The sequence below is a fragment of the Bombus huntii genome, chromosome 8 (assembly GCF_024542735.1).
Source record: "Bombus huntii isolate Logan2020A chromosome 8, iyBomHunt1.1, whole genome shotgun sequence".
Lineage (NCBI taxonomy): Eukaryota > Metazoa > Arthropoda > Insecta > Hymenoptera > Apidae > Bombus > Bombus huntii.
The window spans coordinates 14,807,580-14,826,136 of NC_066245.1; the positions used below are offsets into that span (position 1 = coordinate 14,807,580).

Consider the following 18,557-nt stretch of genomic DNA (forward strand, 5'->3'; position numbering starts at 1 on the left):
TTCTAAGCAATTTATTTTATGGAACTCACGGTATTCGTGAAGTCATTCGATCGGTATTGCCATCAGGATACTATGAATGATCAATTAACCATATCGGTAAACATTTTGTCTTGTTTATTTTTTCAATTACAAAATATTCGTTTTTACATCTTTTATTTTTGCATTTATTGAAAAACTTCACATTTAATAAATGAAAAATAACTGAAAAGTAATACTTACAGATTTAACAACTTCAAAGAAGGAAATTTATAGTTAGCTACTAATCAACAAGTCGACATATAAATTACCGTATATTCCCTTACGTCGTTCTAAGTCTAATTAAATTTTCTTTTTAATTTCAACGAACTTGGACTTCTCCTTCGCCTTCTAAACCGAACTAACAAGCTGCACAACTAATATTCGCAACTTTCAACAACTTTCAATACCAAGAAGGATTGCTCCTCGTTCCATTCAATACACCTCGTTCCCCTTCGATCACCAATTTCCATCGATCAACGATCAAATCGTTGTCTCGTTAAATGTAAAGGTAGAATCCAAAGGTTTTAATTACGAGCGACGACTTTTATCGATCGAGTCGCATTCCTCGGCTCCACTCACTACTTCTTTCCTCACGTACGAGACAGTTCTTCTTCCATAATCGTCCACATGGTCGAACATCTCCGCATACCATTTTCATCATCGAACAAATTCCTCTTCATTTAGGCAAAACTTCTTGGACCCTGGTAACGCGTTTTGCGGCTTGATTCCGATCGTTTCGTAGTCTACGACCAGCGGTCTCGTAATTACATGACCGAATGAACATACAAGAAATCGACGACGACAAGGTGCAGGAATTCTGTTCTGTATGGTAGGCGAAGGACCGGAGAGAGACCAAACCAGCGAGAAAATAAAGTGCCCCTCGTGCTGGTCTCAGCCGATATTCATCAAAGTCAGTGATTCAATTAAGCGACTAGGATGATTTCTGGAGGGCATTTCCGTGCTGCAGCCTATAGCAATTGACGGTGACAGGTTTCGAAGAAGCAGAACTTGGAGATAGGACGAAAGTAGCGAAATTCCGACGAGCTGAAATTCCTTTATGTAAATTAGATTTATGCGATTAGTTGCGTAGACATTGAAATCTTAGTTTTACACAACGCGACCAAGTGAATTTAATTGGTTCTGTTGTTGGGACCCTTTTAAGCATTTTTGCATTTGGAATTTACACATTACGATGGAAAGTAGCAGCAAATATTGGAGCAGATTGCGATCGTTCAGTCAACAGCATATGTCACTTGGTTCGTGAAAGTTTGAAAAGTAGCGAAAAGTAAAAAATTTACAAAATAATAACGATAAAATAAAAGATACTTTTCTTTTATATTTTAATAATGACTAATTTTAATGATGTATATTATAATATGAGCAATAATATCTATAGTTGTGACATTTTATAGAAACTAATATTATACGTAAGTGGCATTACGTTCGAATAATTTCTCTGTTGCAATTTGCATGCGATGTTGTGCCGTAATGTATCAGGTTCTATTGGAATAAAATGGATTATCTATCGTTTCCTTACAAAACAAGAGAAACTTTTAGGACAACTTAATATATTAAGTTTTAAACTGGTGCATCAAAACGGAATTTCTTATACAATTAAATTGAGTACCTCGTATATCATGATAAACTAGGTGCATGAAAGACAAAAGGAACGAGGACAGCGGCTAGACAATGGTAAATCAGAAATATAGATCTCAAATTTCAAACAAGCTTGAGTAGCACAGTCACTTAGATACGATTCGTTTCCTATGTTATCGAAAAAATAATTACATGTGTCTAACTATTTGAATATTGTAATCACAAAATGTTTAATTTTCTAACTTGCACCTTTTTTTATCTCCAATAAAATGCACAAATTATCTCCATATATATTTATCTCCAATAAAATTCAACAAATTGTACCACATTTAATTTTTGCTCGCATTGCACGATATTCTAAGAAAAATGCAACAGCAACTTTAAGGCATAATTTCTCTTACTTGCATGCGTTTAGATCGTGCAGGGTAAGAAACTAAGGAGAAAGAGGAAAAAGAAGGGTGGACTAGGCGCAACTTGTGCGTACGTAGATTGCAGGATGAGAGTGCTATCATACTTTTTTTTCCTAGCGTAGATAATGCGTGTAAGCATCCGGTTGACGGAATGCGTGTTACTGGACGATTTGCTTAATGCTTTGAAAATAAATCGTGAACGTGTTCCACGTGTGTACGTCTTGCATGCTCGATGAACTCGTGTGTCCGTATAAAGAAAATATATGGAATTACGTAATGAGAAAACATTAAATATTTGTAACCTGTTACGTGTACAATGTACAACATATACCAGGGAGTCATCAATTTTTAGAGTATAATTGCACGTTTTTTTTTATGAAGAAAAGTTTATACATATTGTTTGCCCGGATAAACTAATTTAAGATTTCAGAAATAAGCGATACACTCCCAGAGACATTATTTCTTGAATTAAAATAACATTGAATTAATATGATTGTTTCAGCGGAACTCGGAGACTACGATCCAAGGCGACATTCTGTGGGCTACGTTACTGAATTTCGGTTTTTAGCGAACCAAACTACGGAATTGGAAAATCGTATAGTGGAACTTCATAAAACTCTCGTGTATGTCTTACATTTACATTACATTCCTTAACACAAGCATCTGTAAAGAAGATACCCGCTTTCATTTGTTTTACATATAGTATAGAAAGTAAAGTGATAGATTTCACAATACACGCAATTAATAATGAAGGTAATTTAAAGTAACAATGACCTCCTTTTCCAGAGGACAATTACCCTCTGCCGCGGAGCTGAATTATTTGGACAAGGTGAAATGGCTGGAAATGTACGGGGTTGATTTGCATCCCGTTTTGGTAGGTACTTGTTGTATAAACGAACAAAAGTTACCGATGCCTTAACGAAACACGATAATGTGTAGAAAACCCGTAATCTCGATTCGCAGGGCGAAGATAGCGTGGAGTATTTTTTGGGTCTGACACCGAGTGGGATAATTCTACTACGTAACAAGTCCAAAGTGGGAAATTACTATTGGCCTCGAATCAATAAGATCTATTATAAGGTAGGTAAACGTCATTTCTCGAAACATTATTCACTCATATGTTTCACATATCAAAATTGCTACTATAATTAGCATTAAAATACATAAAAATCATCCTATTACTTCTTTCAGGGTAGATATTTCATGCTAAGAGTCAGCGAAAAGAATTCTGAGGAAAGAACGCACGGTTTCGAGTCACCGTCAAAAGGTGCCTGTAGACATCTATGGAAGTGTTGTTTGGAGCACCAAGCATTCTTCCGGTTGATGGCCACCGGTCCACCACCTTTGAGTCCTTACTCTCGTTTCCGCTCGTACAGTCCTCCGTCTAGCTCTGAGAAGCACACAGTGATTAGACGGAATCCACCGCCGATTTTCCAGAGAACACCTAGTCGTAGGGCACAGCGACGCGTGGTCGAAGGCCAAGAAATGGTCGGCCCGTTCGTGGAAACACCCGCGACAGTGAATTCGAATCCGAGCAGCAATTCGGTCGGGGGAAACGTTCTGTGCAATACTCAAAATGCGAGACAAGTGAATAATTCAAGTCCTAGGAGTACCAGGAGCGCGCCGTGGACTCAGAGCCAACCTCGTGGTCTTTACACTTCGTCTAGTCCTCGGTCGGTCCGCTCTGCGGGAACGGCACCGGCAGTACGTTCTTCACATCTGTTATTTGTTATTAACTCGATTACATTTTATAATTTTTCGTATTGTGTAGCAGAAATGAGTTGAATTTCAATATTCTTAGCGTTAATGCTATATCGTTATTCACTTTTTAGCTCTTGAGCAGACTCCAACGACGGAGTAGCTCTGTAGAGAGCCAAAGTTCAGGAGACAGTCATAGTCGCGGTGGTCATCGTAGAAGAAGTCATAGTCATAGTCATCGAAGACATAGTCGTCACTCTGATTGCGAATCCGAGCTATCGAGAGGTTCGGATACAAGATCGGGCCATCGCAAGCACCGTAGGAAGCACAGAAGCTCCCGATCATCTAGGTACGATTTTCTTGTATTTATTTATGCTCATCTTCGTTGTCAACGATTAGACATTAATCGAAAGAAACAACTCAACTGCGTTGATCAGCATCGTTACATTTGTTATCGTGCATTGAGACAATTAGAATTCTAAGATATACGTCTAAATTCTAAGATATACGTTAGTTAGCCTAATTGGTAATTAATCGGCATAATAAAGGCCCCTTAGACAGTGATGTGAAAACGAAATATCTTGATAGAACATCTTATGCAAGTTCATCGACCGTGAGGACGGGAAGGAAACCCTTGTACTCATTATATTCTCACGGTAGGGTACGTAGAGCATATAAAGGTGATAATTATTTTAATGACGACGCGCCTGGGAAGTATGTCTTTAATGTAAAATCACAAGTGGAACGAGCCAACTTAGTTTATCACAAAACATTTTATACTATGCACGAATATTTTGGAATTAAAAGATTTTACATATACGTGCGTAAATCTTTTTAGACACGAATTGGTAGATTCCGAACCGCAATGGAAAGAAGCACAGAAGCGGAAAGGCGAAGGGGTTCAACGGGCTGTTGTAAGTTCGAATAAGATGTTGAATATTATTTCTTTTATTCGATATTCAGCGATGCTTTCGTCTTCTCTATTTCGTACAGTTTCTCGTGCGTTTTCCTTCTTTTATCGTAAATGTAAACTGATTAAAATGAATATTTTAATAGGTGAGCCACACGGAACCAAGAAGAAGGCATAGAAGTAGACACCGGAGTCCTTCTCAAAAGCAACCATTGCCAGACGAACTTAGAAAGTACGTTTTTTTTATGAAATTGTAACAATACTGAAATAATCATTTATCAAATAGATGTTTCCTTTCTCATCTTTTTATGCTGTTTGTTCGGTAAAAATAAAGATAAGAGAGAACACGTAGAAGAATTGTTTGATTTGGAGGGGTAAGTATAATATTAAGTATAAACTTTTTGTAATATTATTTTGTATAAAATTTTCAATATTGTTTTATTGTGTTTATAGCGATATATAGTTAAATTAGTTAAAGTTAGATATTAAATGCATGAAAACCAAATGATCCAAAGTGAATTTTATCTACCTCGTCATCTCCAATACAAATGTAATTTATCTAATTTCAAATGTACATATTTAATGTTAAAATTGCACAAATACTTTGTATTATATTTCTCCCTCCAAATGAAACAACTGTATCTCGTGTACATATAAACCGAACAATCTTAGTATTACCATGTAACATATGTATACTAATCTAATTACTTCTGGTGTGAATGAAATTGAATTATTTATACCAAACAATTTGCACAATGATTTATGCAAGGAAGTTTCTGTAAAAATAATGAATTTCCTTGAGTAACACGACATAATGTAAAACAATGAAACAATGGCTGATTTTGCAGACACTTGGAGTTTGGGCTAGTCGATACTTCCGGAATGACTGAACAGCAACGACGAGAGATACCATATACGGTGGTTCAATCACAATCATCCGTACAACAATGTACGTCTAGCAATGTGCTACAGTCTAGCAATTCTCGATTGGATGACGCAGACTCATCGTCCCTACCTAGGTACGATGATCTCAAGATGGCCTGCAACATCCAGAGTCATCCTCCGCAACTGGAGGATGAGACGGGATCCGTAGTCATTGTTTGAAATTTTTCCCATTGCATGCGGTGTTTCTTTTTTTTTTTTTTTTGTTTAATTTATTAAGAGCATGTACGTGATCTATTTTAAGCATGCCCCCTATTATTTATTTAAAGCATGATAGGTCCTTAATAAATCGATGAGATTAACAGCTTGTCGCACCTGTTTATTTATTTCCTGGCTGGCACCTATACTGATGCTTTTCGCTATACCATGAAAGCACATTGCTGTCCCATAAAAATACGTTCTAAAAACAATTGTAGCATTTGTACGTGTGTGTTTTCTTTTGAAATGTTTTGTGTATTTTCTATGTAATGGTATAATGCATCGTGTTAATCGTTAATTAATTGTGATCGGTATATGGGAGTGTTGAAGTTCTGGTAGATAATCATTGTCAACGATCCAGATCGAAATTTTCATCATGCCAGTCGACTCGATTCCCTGAACCCCTCTTTAGGTAGCCAGTAACGTTATTCTCTCCTTAAACACTTATAGACTTTTAAATACATTGGCGTACGTATGTAAGTGATCGACGAATGGAGAAATTGTTAAGTAAAACTTAGTGTTGTAATGTGAATAAAAATATGTATCGTTAGGGAATGCAATATGGCTCGTAGTATGTATTAACCATGTTATGAACGTTTGATAAACTAAAATATGCATCGATGTCGTTGGTGTCCGATCAGGGCTGTGCTTAAATTTTGCCGTGATATCGCAAGATTGTCAAGGAATCACTTTCAGAACGATCGGACCCGTTGGCAAAAGAAACAGAAGAATGATACAACATAGTCGCGACGGAAGTTATAATTTGCCGCCGACCAGGCCGAGTCCAGTCGAGACAAAATACTACGATGGTAGTAGGAGCGAGTGCAATATGAGGAAGGACTTTTATTATACTCGTAACAACAGAATATTAATAGGAAGTAATGTGGACAGTGGGCTCGGGGAAAGTACACCGCAGGAATTTTCAAGTTGCTGCTCAAGTTCCGCCGACAGCGCTAAACCTAATCGGGTAGTACGTATTTTTTCGCTTGTTCGTTTATGACGTCAATTTTTCGTTTATCAATTTTGGTTTCGAGTGAAACTCATTATTTTCTTTACTTCCGCTTTCTACACGTAATTATACTTCACTATGTTATTGCTTGAACAAAATATTACTAGAAAATAATGGGTAACACTTTTGCTTCAAGTAGTTTAAGCTTTTTGCTTTTAAGAAAGAAAGAAGGATTACTATAATCTTAAATGACAGATAAATTGTCTTTATTAAGATTGTGCACTTATTGTACGAAAATCTTTTAGATGCACTGAACGCTTTTTACAAATACATGTGGTTAAGGCTTGCTATTTCCTTCTCTGCTAGCCACAGTATTTTGTTACATCATTTTTCTTCTCTTTGAATCATAATGCGATAAGAAAAATCGATTCAATGAAATACTGTTGGTAAAATGTAGTGTGTTGTATCGTACAATCTTCTGCATAGTAAATTAGTAAAATAGTTTTGTTTGGTATAGCCGCAAATGCAATTAGGGGGAGAGGTACGCTATGAACTGTCTCCAAATCAAGAAATCTACCCTCCTGTTGATACTACTCTGGATGCTGTTCTTCAGCCCATTATATCGTAAGTGCTTCTTTTCATTGCTTCGTGCTTCCCTTTTACAATAATATCTAGTAAAAAATTAAAATTAAGTTCGGCTTTATTAATAACTAATGCACTACATGCTGCTGTTACACATATGCACACAGTTACACTTTCCGAGAAGTATTGGTATTTTCAAGTAAATTTTAGTATACCATATTTTTGTACCTTGAAATGGTTTTTATTTGGAACAATTATTTTTAAATAAATTTATTTCTACATAAATTTATACCACGATACATTTTATTTTATACTGTTTCAGAACTTTAACAAGGAGACAACGGAACTGCCCGAAATGAGCATGAAGCTTTAAATAAAGACAAAATAGACATTTATGCACATATTGTATATTTAAGAAAGTTTTATACCTCATTCAAATTAAATATCTATAATCCCATCAATCACTGAATCTTATGAAATGGAACAACGTAAACAATGAATTAAATGCGCAGCACTTTTATTCCTTGATTAAAAAAGTGTCCCTAATCTCATCTAGTCCTTATTTAGCTCTCTTTAGATGCCATGTGCCTCATTAGGTTTCCTATAAATTTTTCCATCTTCTTTAAATCTTGTGCTATCTCTGTTTTATATTGTAGACACTATGGAAGAAAATTATAAATATATTATTTAAGTAGATTTTTAAGACTTACAAGGTAAGTTGTATAAGGATAAAGCTTACCGTTCTGTTATCTGTAAGTTTTAGATATAGAACACCTTTATTATGGCAATATTTCATTGTATACCGAGCCTAAAATGACAAAATAATAAATTATAGACTTCATGATTATTGAACTATTTATAAATGTGATCTGCCTTTATAAACTTTATTTATTTCACCTGTAATCTAGTATTAAAATAAATAAATATTTTGCACAGAATACATTTGTATTATTCATATACCAATTAATACAGTGAAAATTCACGTTCTAAAAATTTTACAGTTGTATATGATATATTTTTTAGTTAAAAAATTTGTTTAAGTAGAGTTTAGTTTTCAATATGACATGTCATGTCATACCTATCTCAATTACGATTTATAACCTATCTTTTATAACCTATACCTTATGTTATTAATTAGAATACATTTCAATATATATTTTATGAATAAAAAATGTATAAATGAACATTAATTTAATTAAAACATACCTTCATTGGGTCTTGAAGATATAACCTCTCAGCACCTTTTTCAAATTCTTCCCACGAACTTAAATACGTCATCTTTATTTGTAACAAAGCAAGGATTATATAGACAAAATTATACTACGTTAATAATTCTATTAGAAATAAAAATTTGTATTCAACACATTGCCAGAAAGGACACTGATTTTAAGAAAGGCAAAATGTGAGGAAAACATAAACAGCTGTCTTGTTGGAACTGGAATTCTGGAATGATTAACGTGAAAAAGCTGTTTTCGTGACTGTCCCTGAAGTTAGTGTATCGCCCTTGCTTGCCGACGCGCCGCGCTGCGGCCGCGAACGAGGTACATAATAGACGTAACCACGGTCATATAGAGCTGCTGAACCATAGACAATATATAAGTGTAGACAGATCACCTTATGGATTTTCGTGGTTTAACGTGATTGCCATATCGGATCTTCATATGTCAAAGTATCGTCTACGATATTTATATCAAACGTAACGGCGTAACTTTTTAGTGTAATAAACTGTTAATCGCAGTGTTATACCACATCAATCACCCCTATTATCCCAAAAGAAATAATCGAAATCGATCTGTTCGTGGTGTCGATTCTTATAATCTTAACGGGAATTTACGACTCCCGTTAACGCGCTTCCTCGCGATCGCGTCTCCCCGCGACTGGTCGAAAGTATACCCCATCACACATTTAAAAAAATCGCAGAAAAACATAGACTTAGAAGAGTATGGCAGAGTCATAGAACACCTGACGACAAACGCAAGCTAAATAACGCAACTAGGAATCTAACCGAAATCATTAAAAACTATAAAAATGACTGTTTCCAAAAATATCTTGCCCATCTGTCTCCCATAGCTGGCTCCAACTATTCACTATGGAAGGCTTCCAGGAAACTCTCGCGTCCCCCGCAAATAATCCCTCCAATTCGCTGTCCGTAATGTGAATGGGCGTGTAGCCCTATAGAAAAAGCCAACCTGTTTGCTAATCACCTATCTAACGTATTTAAACCTCATTCCTCCAATATTTCCGCGAAAATAACGGAATACCTGCACTGTCCCTTCCAAATGTCTCCTCCTATTGAACCTTTCACTTCTCTAGAAGTTACAGAATTAATCCGTCGCCTAAATCCCACGAAAGCATCGGAGCATGATCAAATATGTAATAAAGCAATCAAGGAACTTCTCATAAAAGGGATTGCACTCATCACATCAATTTTTAATGCAATTCTTCGCCTTGAATACTGTCCTAAGTCCTGGAAAATATCACTGATTACTCTCGTTCCTAAACCCGGAAAACCAATACACGAAACTAGCTCCTATCGCCCAATTAGTCTTCTACCTACTTTGTCTAAACTATTTGAGAAGATGCTAAAGAATCGACTTCTTCTACTCTTAGAGGATTTGGAAACACTGCCAGATCATCAATTCGGTTTTCGAAAGCAACATTCTACTACAGAGCACATTCATCGTATAACACATATTATCAGCCAAAACTTAGAAAAGAAGAAATATTGCTCTGCGGTATTCCTAGACATTCAACAAGCATTCGACAAAGTGAAACTTGTCCTGCTAAAGAAGGAGGGTCACCGCTTGGACTCGCCGGCGGCGTACGGACCGGTGTGCCTTTTGGACGAGGTGGGCAAACTCCTTGAAAGAAGAATAATCGCCACCCGTCTGGAGGCCCATATATCGGAACGGGTGCCCGGATGGCACGACAGACAGTACGGCTTTCGACGGGGCCACTCGACCGTCGATGCTGTGAATTGTGCAAGGACCATGGCGGAGGCCATGGTGTCGTAGAACGGGTTGCGTTGGCGGTCTCGCTGGACGTAACAAACACCTTCAACGTCATTCCCTGGGACGTGATAGTGGAGGTGCTGGAACGCTTCGAGGTGCCCCCTTGCCTTGTCCGTGATCCCGCAGGGAGGACTTCCCGCAGGGAGGACTTGCTTATGTAAGTCTATGGGGGCTGGCAAACCCACATTCCCGCAACCAGGGAGGACCGTCGGAACAAGCGTCCCGCTTACGTGAGTCCTCTATGTACACCACAGGGAAGGTTGCCGGGAGTGTAAGACATTTAAGTACGATTACACTCTCTCTACGTGGCCTTGGGTAGTAGCGCACCCACGATTCTGATGCCAAGGATGGGACCGTCGGGATAAGTTCCCGGGTACTTTGTACCTTGAGGCCCCCGCTTACGTGAGTCCCATCTGGAACTGTCGAGCACAGTTAGCAGGTCACCGGTCGGCAGTGACGTGGCCGGTACATCCACACGATAGTCCCACCAATGACTTAGGATGGTACCACGGCGGTCGAGTGTCCTCGCTGCTCCCTGCCTCCGAGCACGGGCATTGTCTGCTACGCCAATGACTCTTTGATCCTGGCCGGGGGACGATGTTTTTATGAGACGCTCCAACTCGGCGAGGTTGCCGTGGCGTGCGCGGTTCGCGCCATTCAGGAGCTGGGCTTGAGCGTGTCACCTGCCAAGTTTGAGGCCATGTGATTCTTCTCTGTGTGTACATCTGCGGAAACGCAGTACAGGTGGGGCTCCAGATGAAATATTTAGCCCTACCGATCGACAGCCAATAGACGTTCGGGCCGCACTTTGAGCTTCTGGTCCCTAAAGTGACGGCCGCAGCCAATGCCTTATGCGGCCTATTGCCAAACATTGGCGGGGCTGGAATCGAAGTTCGTCAACTGTACGAGGGAGTGGTTCGATCCAGGGTCCTATACGGAGCCCCGGTGCGGGCGGAAGATCTGCTGAGGAATCGTCGCAGCTTACTGCTACTGAGGAGGTTGCAGAGGATTACCTACATCCGAATAGTCAGGGGATATCGGACCATATCCCACGCGTCGGCGTCGGTGCAGGCGGCGTCTCCTCCATCCGAACTACGGGCCCTAGCGCCTCGGTGGGTGTACCATCAACTGCGGAGCCCGTACTCGGGCAGGGATACGCCCTCTGCCGACCAGTCGGTCCGTGATGTCCGGGAGGAGGCAAGGCTCGAAACCTGGGAACGGTGGCGCATTCAGCTAGCCGCCGAGGATACGGTGCGGCGTCATCGAACCGTTGGAGCGGTCCTACCGTACTGGGTGATCTGGAGAGATCGTGGCGGGCTCCTACCGACATACAGGATGACGCAGGTGCTCACCGGGCACGGAGCGTTTGGGGAGTTCCTGCTAAGGATTCGACGGGAGGTGACTAACATGTGTCATCACTGCGAGGAAAAGGAAGACACGGCACAGGACACACGGATCCTTGATAGCTTTGTTACTTATCTGATCACGTCCCAATGCTTTTCTGAGATTTAGACGACGGATTAATTCTATAACTTCCAGAGATGAGAAAGGTTCAATAGGAGGAGACATCTGGAAGAGAGAGTGCAAGTATTCCGTTATTTTCGCGGCAATAGTGGAGGAATACGGTTTGAAAACATTAGTTAAGTGACTTGCAAACAAGTTGGCTTTTTGTATAGACACGCTACGCGCCCATTCTCCTTGCGGATAGCGATTTGGAGGGATTATTTACGGAGGACGAGAGAGTTTCCTGGGTGCTTTCCATAGTTAGTAGTTGGAGTTAGCTGTGGGATACAGATTAGCAAGATATTTTTGAAAACAGTAATTTTTGTAATTTTTAAGGATTTTGGTTAGTTTTCTTGTTGCGTTATTTAGTTTACGCTTATCTACAGGTGTTCTATGACTTTGCCATACTTTTCTAAGTCTGCGTGTTTTACCGACTTGACATTAGAAATCGGAAATGTGAATCCGAACACATAATTATACAGCACAATATTGATTACGTTGACTCTCGATTTATCAAACTTCTGGCTATTTAGATAAGTTGAAATACAAAAATGATTCACTAAATATTTATATGGAATAATCGTAACAGAGATATAAGGAAATAACAATATTAGCTTGGTAAAGAACGACATATGTCATATTTATTTTATATATCGTTTAATACAAATAAATAATATTATAAAATAAATGTTATAATATAAAATTCAACTTTCAAAAAGGCATACTGTTAAAACTTAAACATTCATATGAACATTTTTATAAAAGATGTTATTAATAAAAGATGTTTGAGCATATTAAATGGTTAATGAAATAAAATTATCTTCAAATTAGTAACTGTTACCACATCAACATTAATAACCCGTTTCCTTTTTGAAAGAGTTAGATTTTATGGAATGTTAAAGTACAATTATGATCAATTTAATGCATAAGTAACAATCCAAGCATCACCTTGACCTGAATTTTCATTAGCATTTTATTCATCTTAATTCTTTATGCTCTCAAATATCCTAAATGCTTTTAAGTAATAGTGATATACAACCTTAGTTCTAGCAGTTTATACATATAATGAAATATCTAGTCATAAGCACAGAGTGATCGTTTGTACTTTGGTCAATAAAATACTTAAAAATAGATTAACTTGTATACAATTGTAAAAAATATTAAAATCACTGATTTCATTAATATTGGATTCGAATGTCAAAAATTCAAGTCCACAGTGCTGTTGGCATCATTCCTTCCACTGTACCAGCAGCTGGTTTCAAATCCTCATTGCATAAAAAGTGCAATGGCATGTTTACTAAATGACCCTAAAATAAAATTAAAAATGAAAAGATAAAGTTTGTTAAAATAATAAAAATAATAATAATTTTTTAAAACATACCTTAATCTGTTCAACCATTTCTTGGGCCAAAAGTGTATTCGAAGAAGAAAGTGGCTCCTCATCTTGATATTGCTTTAGCATAGAAAAATTAACAACTTTATCTGTCGGAATAACATGAAATACTTTTTCATAGATTTCTGTGTTTCGATTACTCCTAGCACACCATACATCTTTGTAGAATGATTTTTTAATTATATCAGTTACATCTATATCTTCATTTGTTTTAAATAATCCCAAATGTTCAGAAATTAATTGTTTCCGCAATGATCCTGCAAATTTACCACAAGGAAACGGTATATCATTCATTCTTCCTTCTTCAAATTCTTGATCCTGTAAATTATAGAATAGTTAATATTGAAATGATAAAAAATTACACAGTTGAGTCAGTTAAAATAATACTTACATGAATTATTACTGCAATTTCGCTGTCCCTTGTTGCTGTCATGCTTCTATCATTAATATTAGCAGAACCACAGATGACAGTATTATCATCCACAATTAATAGCTTGCTGTGAACATATATTAATTCTGTCACTAATGTACCATTTAACATTGCGTGCGTCCTTAAACCATGGAATGTAATGTACTCTCCAGGATCCTCTATTCCTGCTTCAATTAGCCGACTTAAAATAGCATCTTTACCCCTATTTATAATACAAATAATTCCAATTTTTCAACTCATTCACTTTTCATCTTTAGTTGCAGTTTAATTTTATAATAGAATTTTTACCTTGATATAGAAGCATAATTCCAATGAGTAATAGCACGTAGAGCAGTACCAGTTGGTCCTCCAACTTCGCCTTCAAAACCTGGTAATAAAGGCATTATTACAAATACTCTAAATACTGCACCCTCACGGTGTGCTCTTAAAATGCGTTTCAATAATGTTTCTCCAATACGATTTTTTACTGCAGATCGTTGCATGGATGCAAGTGTTATAAAAAATTGGTTCTCTATGTATATATACCTGAAATAGAAAAATGTGTATTATAATAGCAGTAGGGCAATTAATCATTTTTCATGTTTTTAAAAATTAATTTCACCTTTCTGCTTTACTAATAGCCTCAATATAAGCTTCTTGAATACTTCGCTCTATTGTTTGTGAGTCGAGAAAACCAGCCGACCAAGAACTAACTGATCTTAATACTTGACAGTTGACGTTGTGTATAGTAGATTTCTCAATAAATGGTACAGAACTATTGCAATTATTGTACGTTTTTGGAAGCAAAAATGGATAACATGAATTTAATTTTGCTTTTTCCATCTACAAATATAAATTATATAAATGTTATTTAATTATTAGATTGTTACATAATTAGAAAGTACCTGCCTTAATTGCATTCCAACGTTGAATAAAATGTCTGGCAACATCTCTTGCTGTTGCACCTTGTACCATAACTCCTACATCGTGCCATGGCATTCTGGGAGTGTTGCTTCTATCTACTAGATCTTGATAAGGTTTTTCGAGATCATTAAAGTCTTTAACAATAAAATTTACATAGTCTTTTCCCAGCCATAATTTAGCCACACCTGGATATTCTGAAACTTCATCTTCCTTATACACTAGTGATTGACTAGTTTCAATTGGAATTTGCATTGCATAGCTGAAAATGTCAGTGATATTCTCTAATTGGTGTAAAAATATATTCAGTTTTTGTTACATATCTTTCTGAAGTATAAACTTACGTAGTCATAACATTCTCCTCATCACTATCTTCTTCATGTGGATTATACACCATATTAATTAATTCTTGTCTTTTCAACTTAATACTGTGTTTCATTCTATCCATGGTGTCTTTTGCCATCCCAAATAAATTTTTACGTTCCAGATTAGGTGTATCACATTTCATAGTATCTGATTCTTCTATTGGTTGTAATAGTAATAAATCACCAGCATTTAACTGTGATGTCGAGAATGGTGATATCGACGTCTTATTATTTATAATTGGCCTAAAGAAAAAAACAAAAAGTAAAATAAAATGAGTAGCCGAGCCAAACTTAAAGAAAATTTGAAATATAAAATTTATGGAGAATAATAAGAAAGAAACTTACAACACTGGTATAGATTTGGTAGTAGCCATCACAACTGTATTAGTTGCAATAGCCAATGGTAATAAAACATGCTTCTTTACATTGGCATTTGATACCTTTTTACTGCTGGTATTGGTAAATCTACCTTTAGATGGAATATAAATACTGGAATGATGGGTGCTGCCTGTAATTGAAAACAATAAAACTAAATGCAATTAATAACAATGATCGGTATTTAATTTCAAGTATCATGTACCTAAGTCTATTAATCTATGTTCATTGTTGTCCCATCGACCATAACATAGATCGATTCCTCCAAGAAAAGCAATACTTTGATCAACAACTACAATTTTTTCGTGGTGTGCCCACAGAAACACCCCCACTCTCGCGTGATCTGGATGACGTAATACTTTTATATTTTCAGGGCATTTTTCAACTAGACGTTGCTTGCTATAGAAACTGTTTATGCCCAGTGCAACTTCTACTTCTTTATAGATCATTATATATACTTTGATTCCTTCAAACTAAATAAAGAATTGATTATTCTAACATATACACGTGATTTCTTTCAATTTTTGACAGCATTATATGTTATATTCAAGATTACATTAGCCTTACCAAGAATCCTCAACTTTTGTCAGTATTAATAGGGTAGAGTGTTAAAAATATTAGTATGAATAATTAATAAACACAATGTTTTTAATGATATACTCACAGCTTTTCTTTGTAAAATGTTATCTAATCGCCAGTAATCACTATGAATAGCTGGTCTTTTCATATAAATCTCAGGTGATAACCACCAGTCTGCAATAAAAATTTCTTCTTTTGCATCTTCTAACGCGTCTGCAACAGCAGACATATAACTTGATCCATCTACAAACCATGTGGCTGGAATAGGGGAACGATAAGGTGCAAACGAGTTGTGCGGATTCGATTGTATAAAGTCTCGACCTGTACTAACATAACTTATTAATTAAGTTTTCAAAGTTTTACATTACGCACTAGTCAAAGAACTTACCTTCCCTGTTACTAACTTCTTGTATGAATTCCAGCCATTCTTTAGCCTTTCTTCTTGTCCAGCACTTAATTAGTATGTGCCTACTGAGATTTACTATTTGTATACCATTTCTTAATCCTGTTGTATACAGACCAAAACTGATTCCGAAACCATTATCCATTAGAATCACCGATTTAATGCTACCACTTTCCGGTTCAATATAGGCAACAAAAGTATCTTTAACAACAAGATGTCGAGAATGCCATTTCCTACATAGAAATGTGCAGAAATGAGTACATCTAATACAACACATGCCCTCAAGAAGACCACAAAAGTTACATCTACTTCTTGCACCTGATCCAGTTCGTTTTAAAACAATTCCTTCTTTGCCTTTCATTCCTAAATCTTCTATAAATGACAAATGTGAGATTTCTAAAAAATCGACCTGAAAATGTTTTATACTTGTTAGTAATCATTACATAAATAAATGCAAATTATTAACTCACTGTTTCTGGATGATGCAAATAAATTTTTATTTTTAATAAATTAGTTAAGTACTCTTCTAATACTTTTTTCCTATGTTCTAGTTGCTCATAAGGTACTAAAACATCAGGCTTATTTGGAAATCTGAAAAAAATAGTTTATCCCATTTTTTGGTCATTTACAATAAATAAACGTATTTTCTTTTTAAACGTATCTTTATACCTTGGTAGTGCACCTTTACGACCTTTCCCTTCTTTTGTATCCCCCAAACTTTTCAAACTAGTTCTTCTTTCTTTGTGACTTTTAGTTGGGAAAGGTATATTTAAACTGGTGCGATATATTTTCAATTGATTATGCAAATTTTGGATATGTTTGTATCGTTTCTTAATTGTCCAAATAAATGGTCCATGCCTAAATTCGATAGTGTACAAATTTGGATTCAATGGATGTGTCGTTACGCTACGTTCATTGTCTATAATGTCCACATGCACTTCTTCACCAGGAATAAAAACATTACGATACTGGCTTTTAAAATTTTTTGGTAAGTCGTGTATAGCAGAAAAAGGTATCACACCAGGACGTTCTAGTTTAAATAAAGTAAACAATGCACAATACATTTTACTAACATAGTTAGAATGTTATTTTTAAAGGAAGTCAGTTAAATAACACAGAAATATCGAACCAAAGTCATAAACTCACCACTATTATCAGTATCATTATTAGAATTAATATTTTCATTTTCATTTATAGTAATTTCTAATGAATCAGGTACACCCAGTGTATCGTCATATTCAGGATCATGAGAAACACAATTCTCAGCTTTTTCGTTTAAAATACTGTCAGACATTGTTAACAGTATTTTACAAAATTATCAATAGATAACTAAACATACGTAATTAAGTTAAACTAGTTTCACAGTATACTTTTCATTGCCTTCAACCTATAATAACTTTTACATTATACTTCTGTTTCTTGCAATATCAAATAATTCTTTTACATTACACAAATTATTTTTATTAATGAGAAATAGTACATACAACAGTAGAAGTTATTTAAGAATAAAACACTGACGAATATGTACATCATTAATAGATAGGTGAATAGATAAGTAGTAATATGGTGGAACAAAAAAAATGTGATGACAAAGAACTAATGTATTTTCTTGATTAAGAAAATGATCTAATGCGCGCGGGAGAGGTTTAGAATATTGACTATAAATTCGAGTTAGATGTAATTCACAGGAACAAGATTAAAGTAAATTGCCAGACTTGTTTCATTATATGTTTATCGGTATTTATCCATCGATTAAAATTTCTCCATATTGTACACTTTAAAAATATGAACTTAAAGTTACGATAAAAATTATGAACGATATAATAAAAGGATACAACCTATTTATTTATTAAATGTCACATGTCACGTTATTAAGGTTATAAATATTATCGCTTCTTTCCATAAACAGTTTTAAGGTAATGAATTTTACATGGTATTGTAAGAGATTGATATATACTTCTCAGATAATCCCATTATCATAGGTGGTATCGTCATAATTGATTGATTACACGAGCGATTTCATCGCTGTTCATTATGTGACAGATTAAGCGACTTATACATATCTTGTCTGTTCTTACATTTGTTGGCTATTGTAGATCTGACTCTAAGAACTGTCGGTATGGATATTTTCTACTGAAACGTATGAAGCGTTAGCTTAAAATTATTTTTTTTCTATTAAAATTTTTTTCTATTAAAATTTTACATTTTGGAAGTAAAAATATCCAATAGATCTCACAAATTAACTAACTAAATTTTCACGAGTACGTGGCTTTATTTATGACGATTATTTTCTAT

The 18,557-nt window shown here is 36.0% G+C and overlaps 3 protein-coding genes across 10 annotated transcripts in view; 1 reads left to right on the forward strand and 2 right to left on the reverse strand.

Moving 5' to 3' along the window:
• LOC126868693 (band 4.1-like protein 4A) overlaps positions 1–7,764 on the forward strand; it is a 62,633-nt gene extending 54,869 nt beyond the window's left edge. For 4 of the 7 annotated variants that reach the window (XM_050624459.1, XM_050624458.1, XM_050624460.1 and 1 more), the window contains 11 exons: positions 2,527–2,647; positions 2,811–2,898; positions 2,988–3,104; positions 3,216–3,728; positions 3,857–4,071; positions 4,561–4,636; positions 4,779–4,864; positions 5,481–5,651; positions 6,469–6,742; positions 7,239–7,345; positions 7,626–7,764. In XM_050624459.1, coding sequence (XP_050480416.1) covers positions 2,527–2,647; positions 2,811–2,898; positions 2,988–3,104; positions 3,216–3,728; positions 3,857–4,071; positions 4,561–4,636; positions 4,779–4,864; positions 5,481–5,651; positions 6,469–6,742; positions 7,239–7,345; positions 7,626–7,662 — 1,805 coding nt within the window. In that variant the 3' untranslated portion in view covers positions 7,663–7,764. Of the gene's footprint in view, positions 1–2,526; positions 2,648–2,810; positions 2,899–2,987; positions 3,105–3,215; positions 3,729–3,856; positions 4,072–4,560; positions 4,637–4,778; positions 4,865–5,480; positions 5,652–6,468; positions 6,743–7,238; positions 7,346–7,625 lie in introns of those variants that run through there. The other 3 variants (XM_050624462.1, XM_050624463.1, XM_050624465.1) reach the window with 3 other exon arrangements.
• Positions 6,966–8,845, reverse strand: LOC126868730 (signal recognition particle 9 kDa protein). Of its 2 annotated transcripts, XR_007690706.1 has the most exons (4): positions 8,510–8,845; positions 8,043–8,111; positions 7,732–7,962; positions 6,966–7,392 (listed from the first exon to the last, which is right to left on the reverse strand). XR_007690706.1 is itself a non-coding variant. In XM_050624527.1 (3 exons), the coding sequence occupies exons 1-3, from the start codon at positions 8,579–8,581 to the stop codon at positions 7,867–7,869; spliced, it is 237 nt and encodes a 78-aa protein (XP_050480484.1). In that variant the 5' UTR covers positions 8,582–8,845; the 3' UTR covers positions 7,585–7,866. The 2 variants fall into 2 exon arrangements, 1 of the variants encoding a protein (XP_050480484.1); XM_050624527.1 differs by lacking the exon at positions 6,966–7,392 and having other exon boundaries at positions 7,585–7,962.
• A 3,927-nt stretch (positions 8,846–12,772) lies between these two features.
• Positions 12,773–18,384, reverse strand: LOC126868683 (phospholipase D2). Its single transcript, XM_050624431.1, has 15 exons — positions 18,098–18,384; positions 17,409–17,591; positions 16,932–17,292; positions 16,733–16,853; positions 16,248–16,671; positions 15,945–16,180; positions 15,486–15,753; positions 15,251–15,413; positions 14,885–15,148; positions 14,529–14,802; positions 14,242–14,462; positions 13,929–14,165; positions 13,602–13,842; positions 13,199–13,528; positions 12,773–13,124 (listed from the first exon to the last, which is right to left on the reverse strand). Exons 2-15 carry the CDS (start codon positions 17,554–17,556, stop codon positions 13,023–13,025), a joined length of 3,390 nt encoding a protein of 1,129 aa, XP_050480388.1. The 5' UTR covers positions 17,557–17,591; positions 18,098–18,384; the 3' UTR covers positions 12,773–13,022.
• Positions 18,385–18,557: the final 173 nt, after the last annotated feature.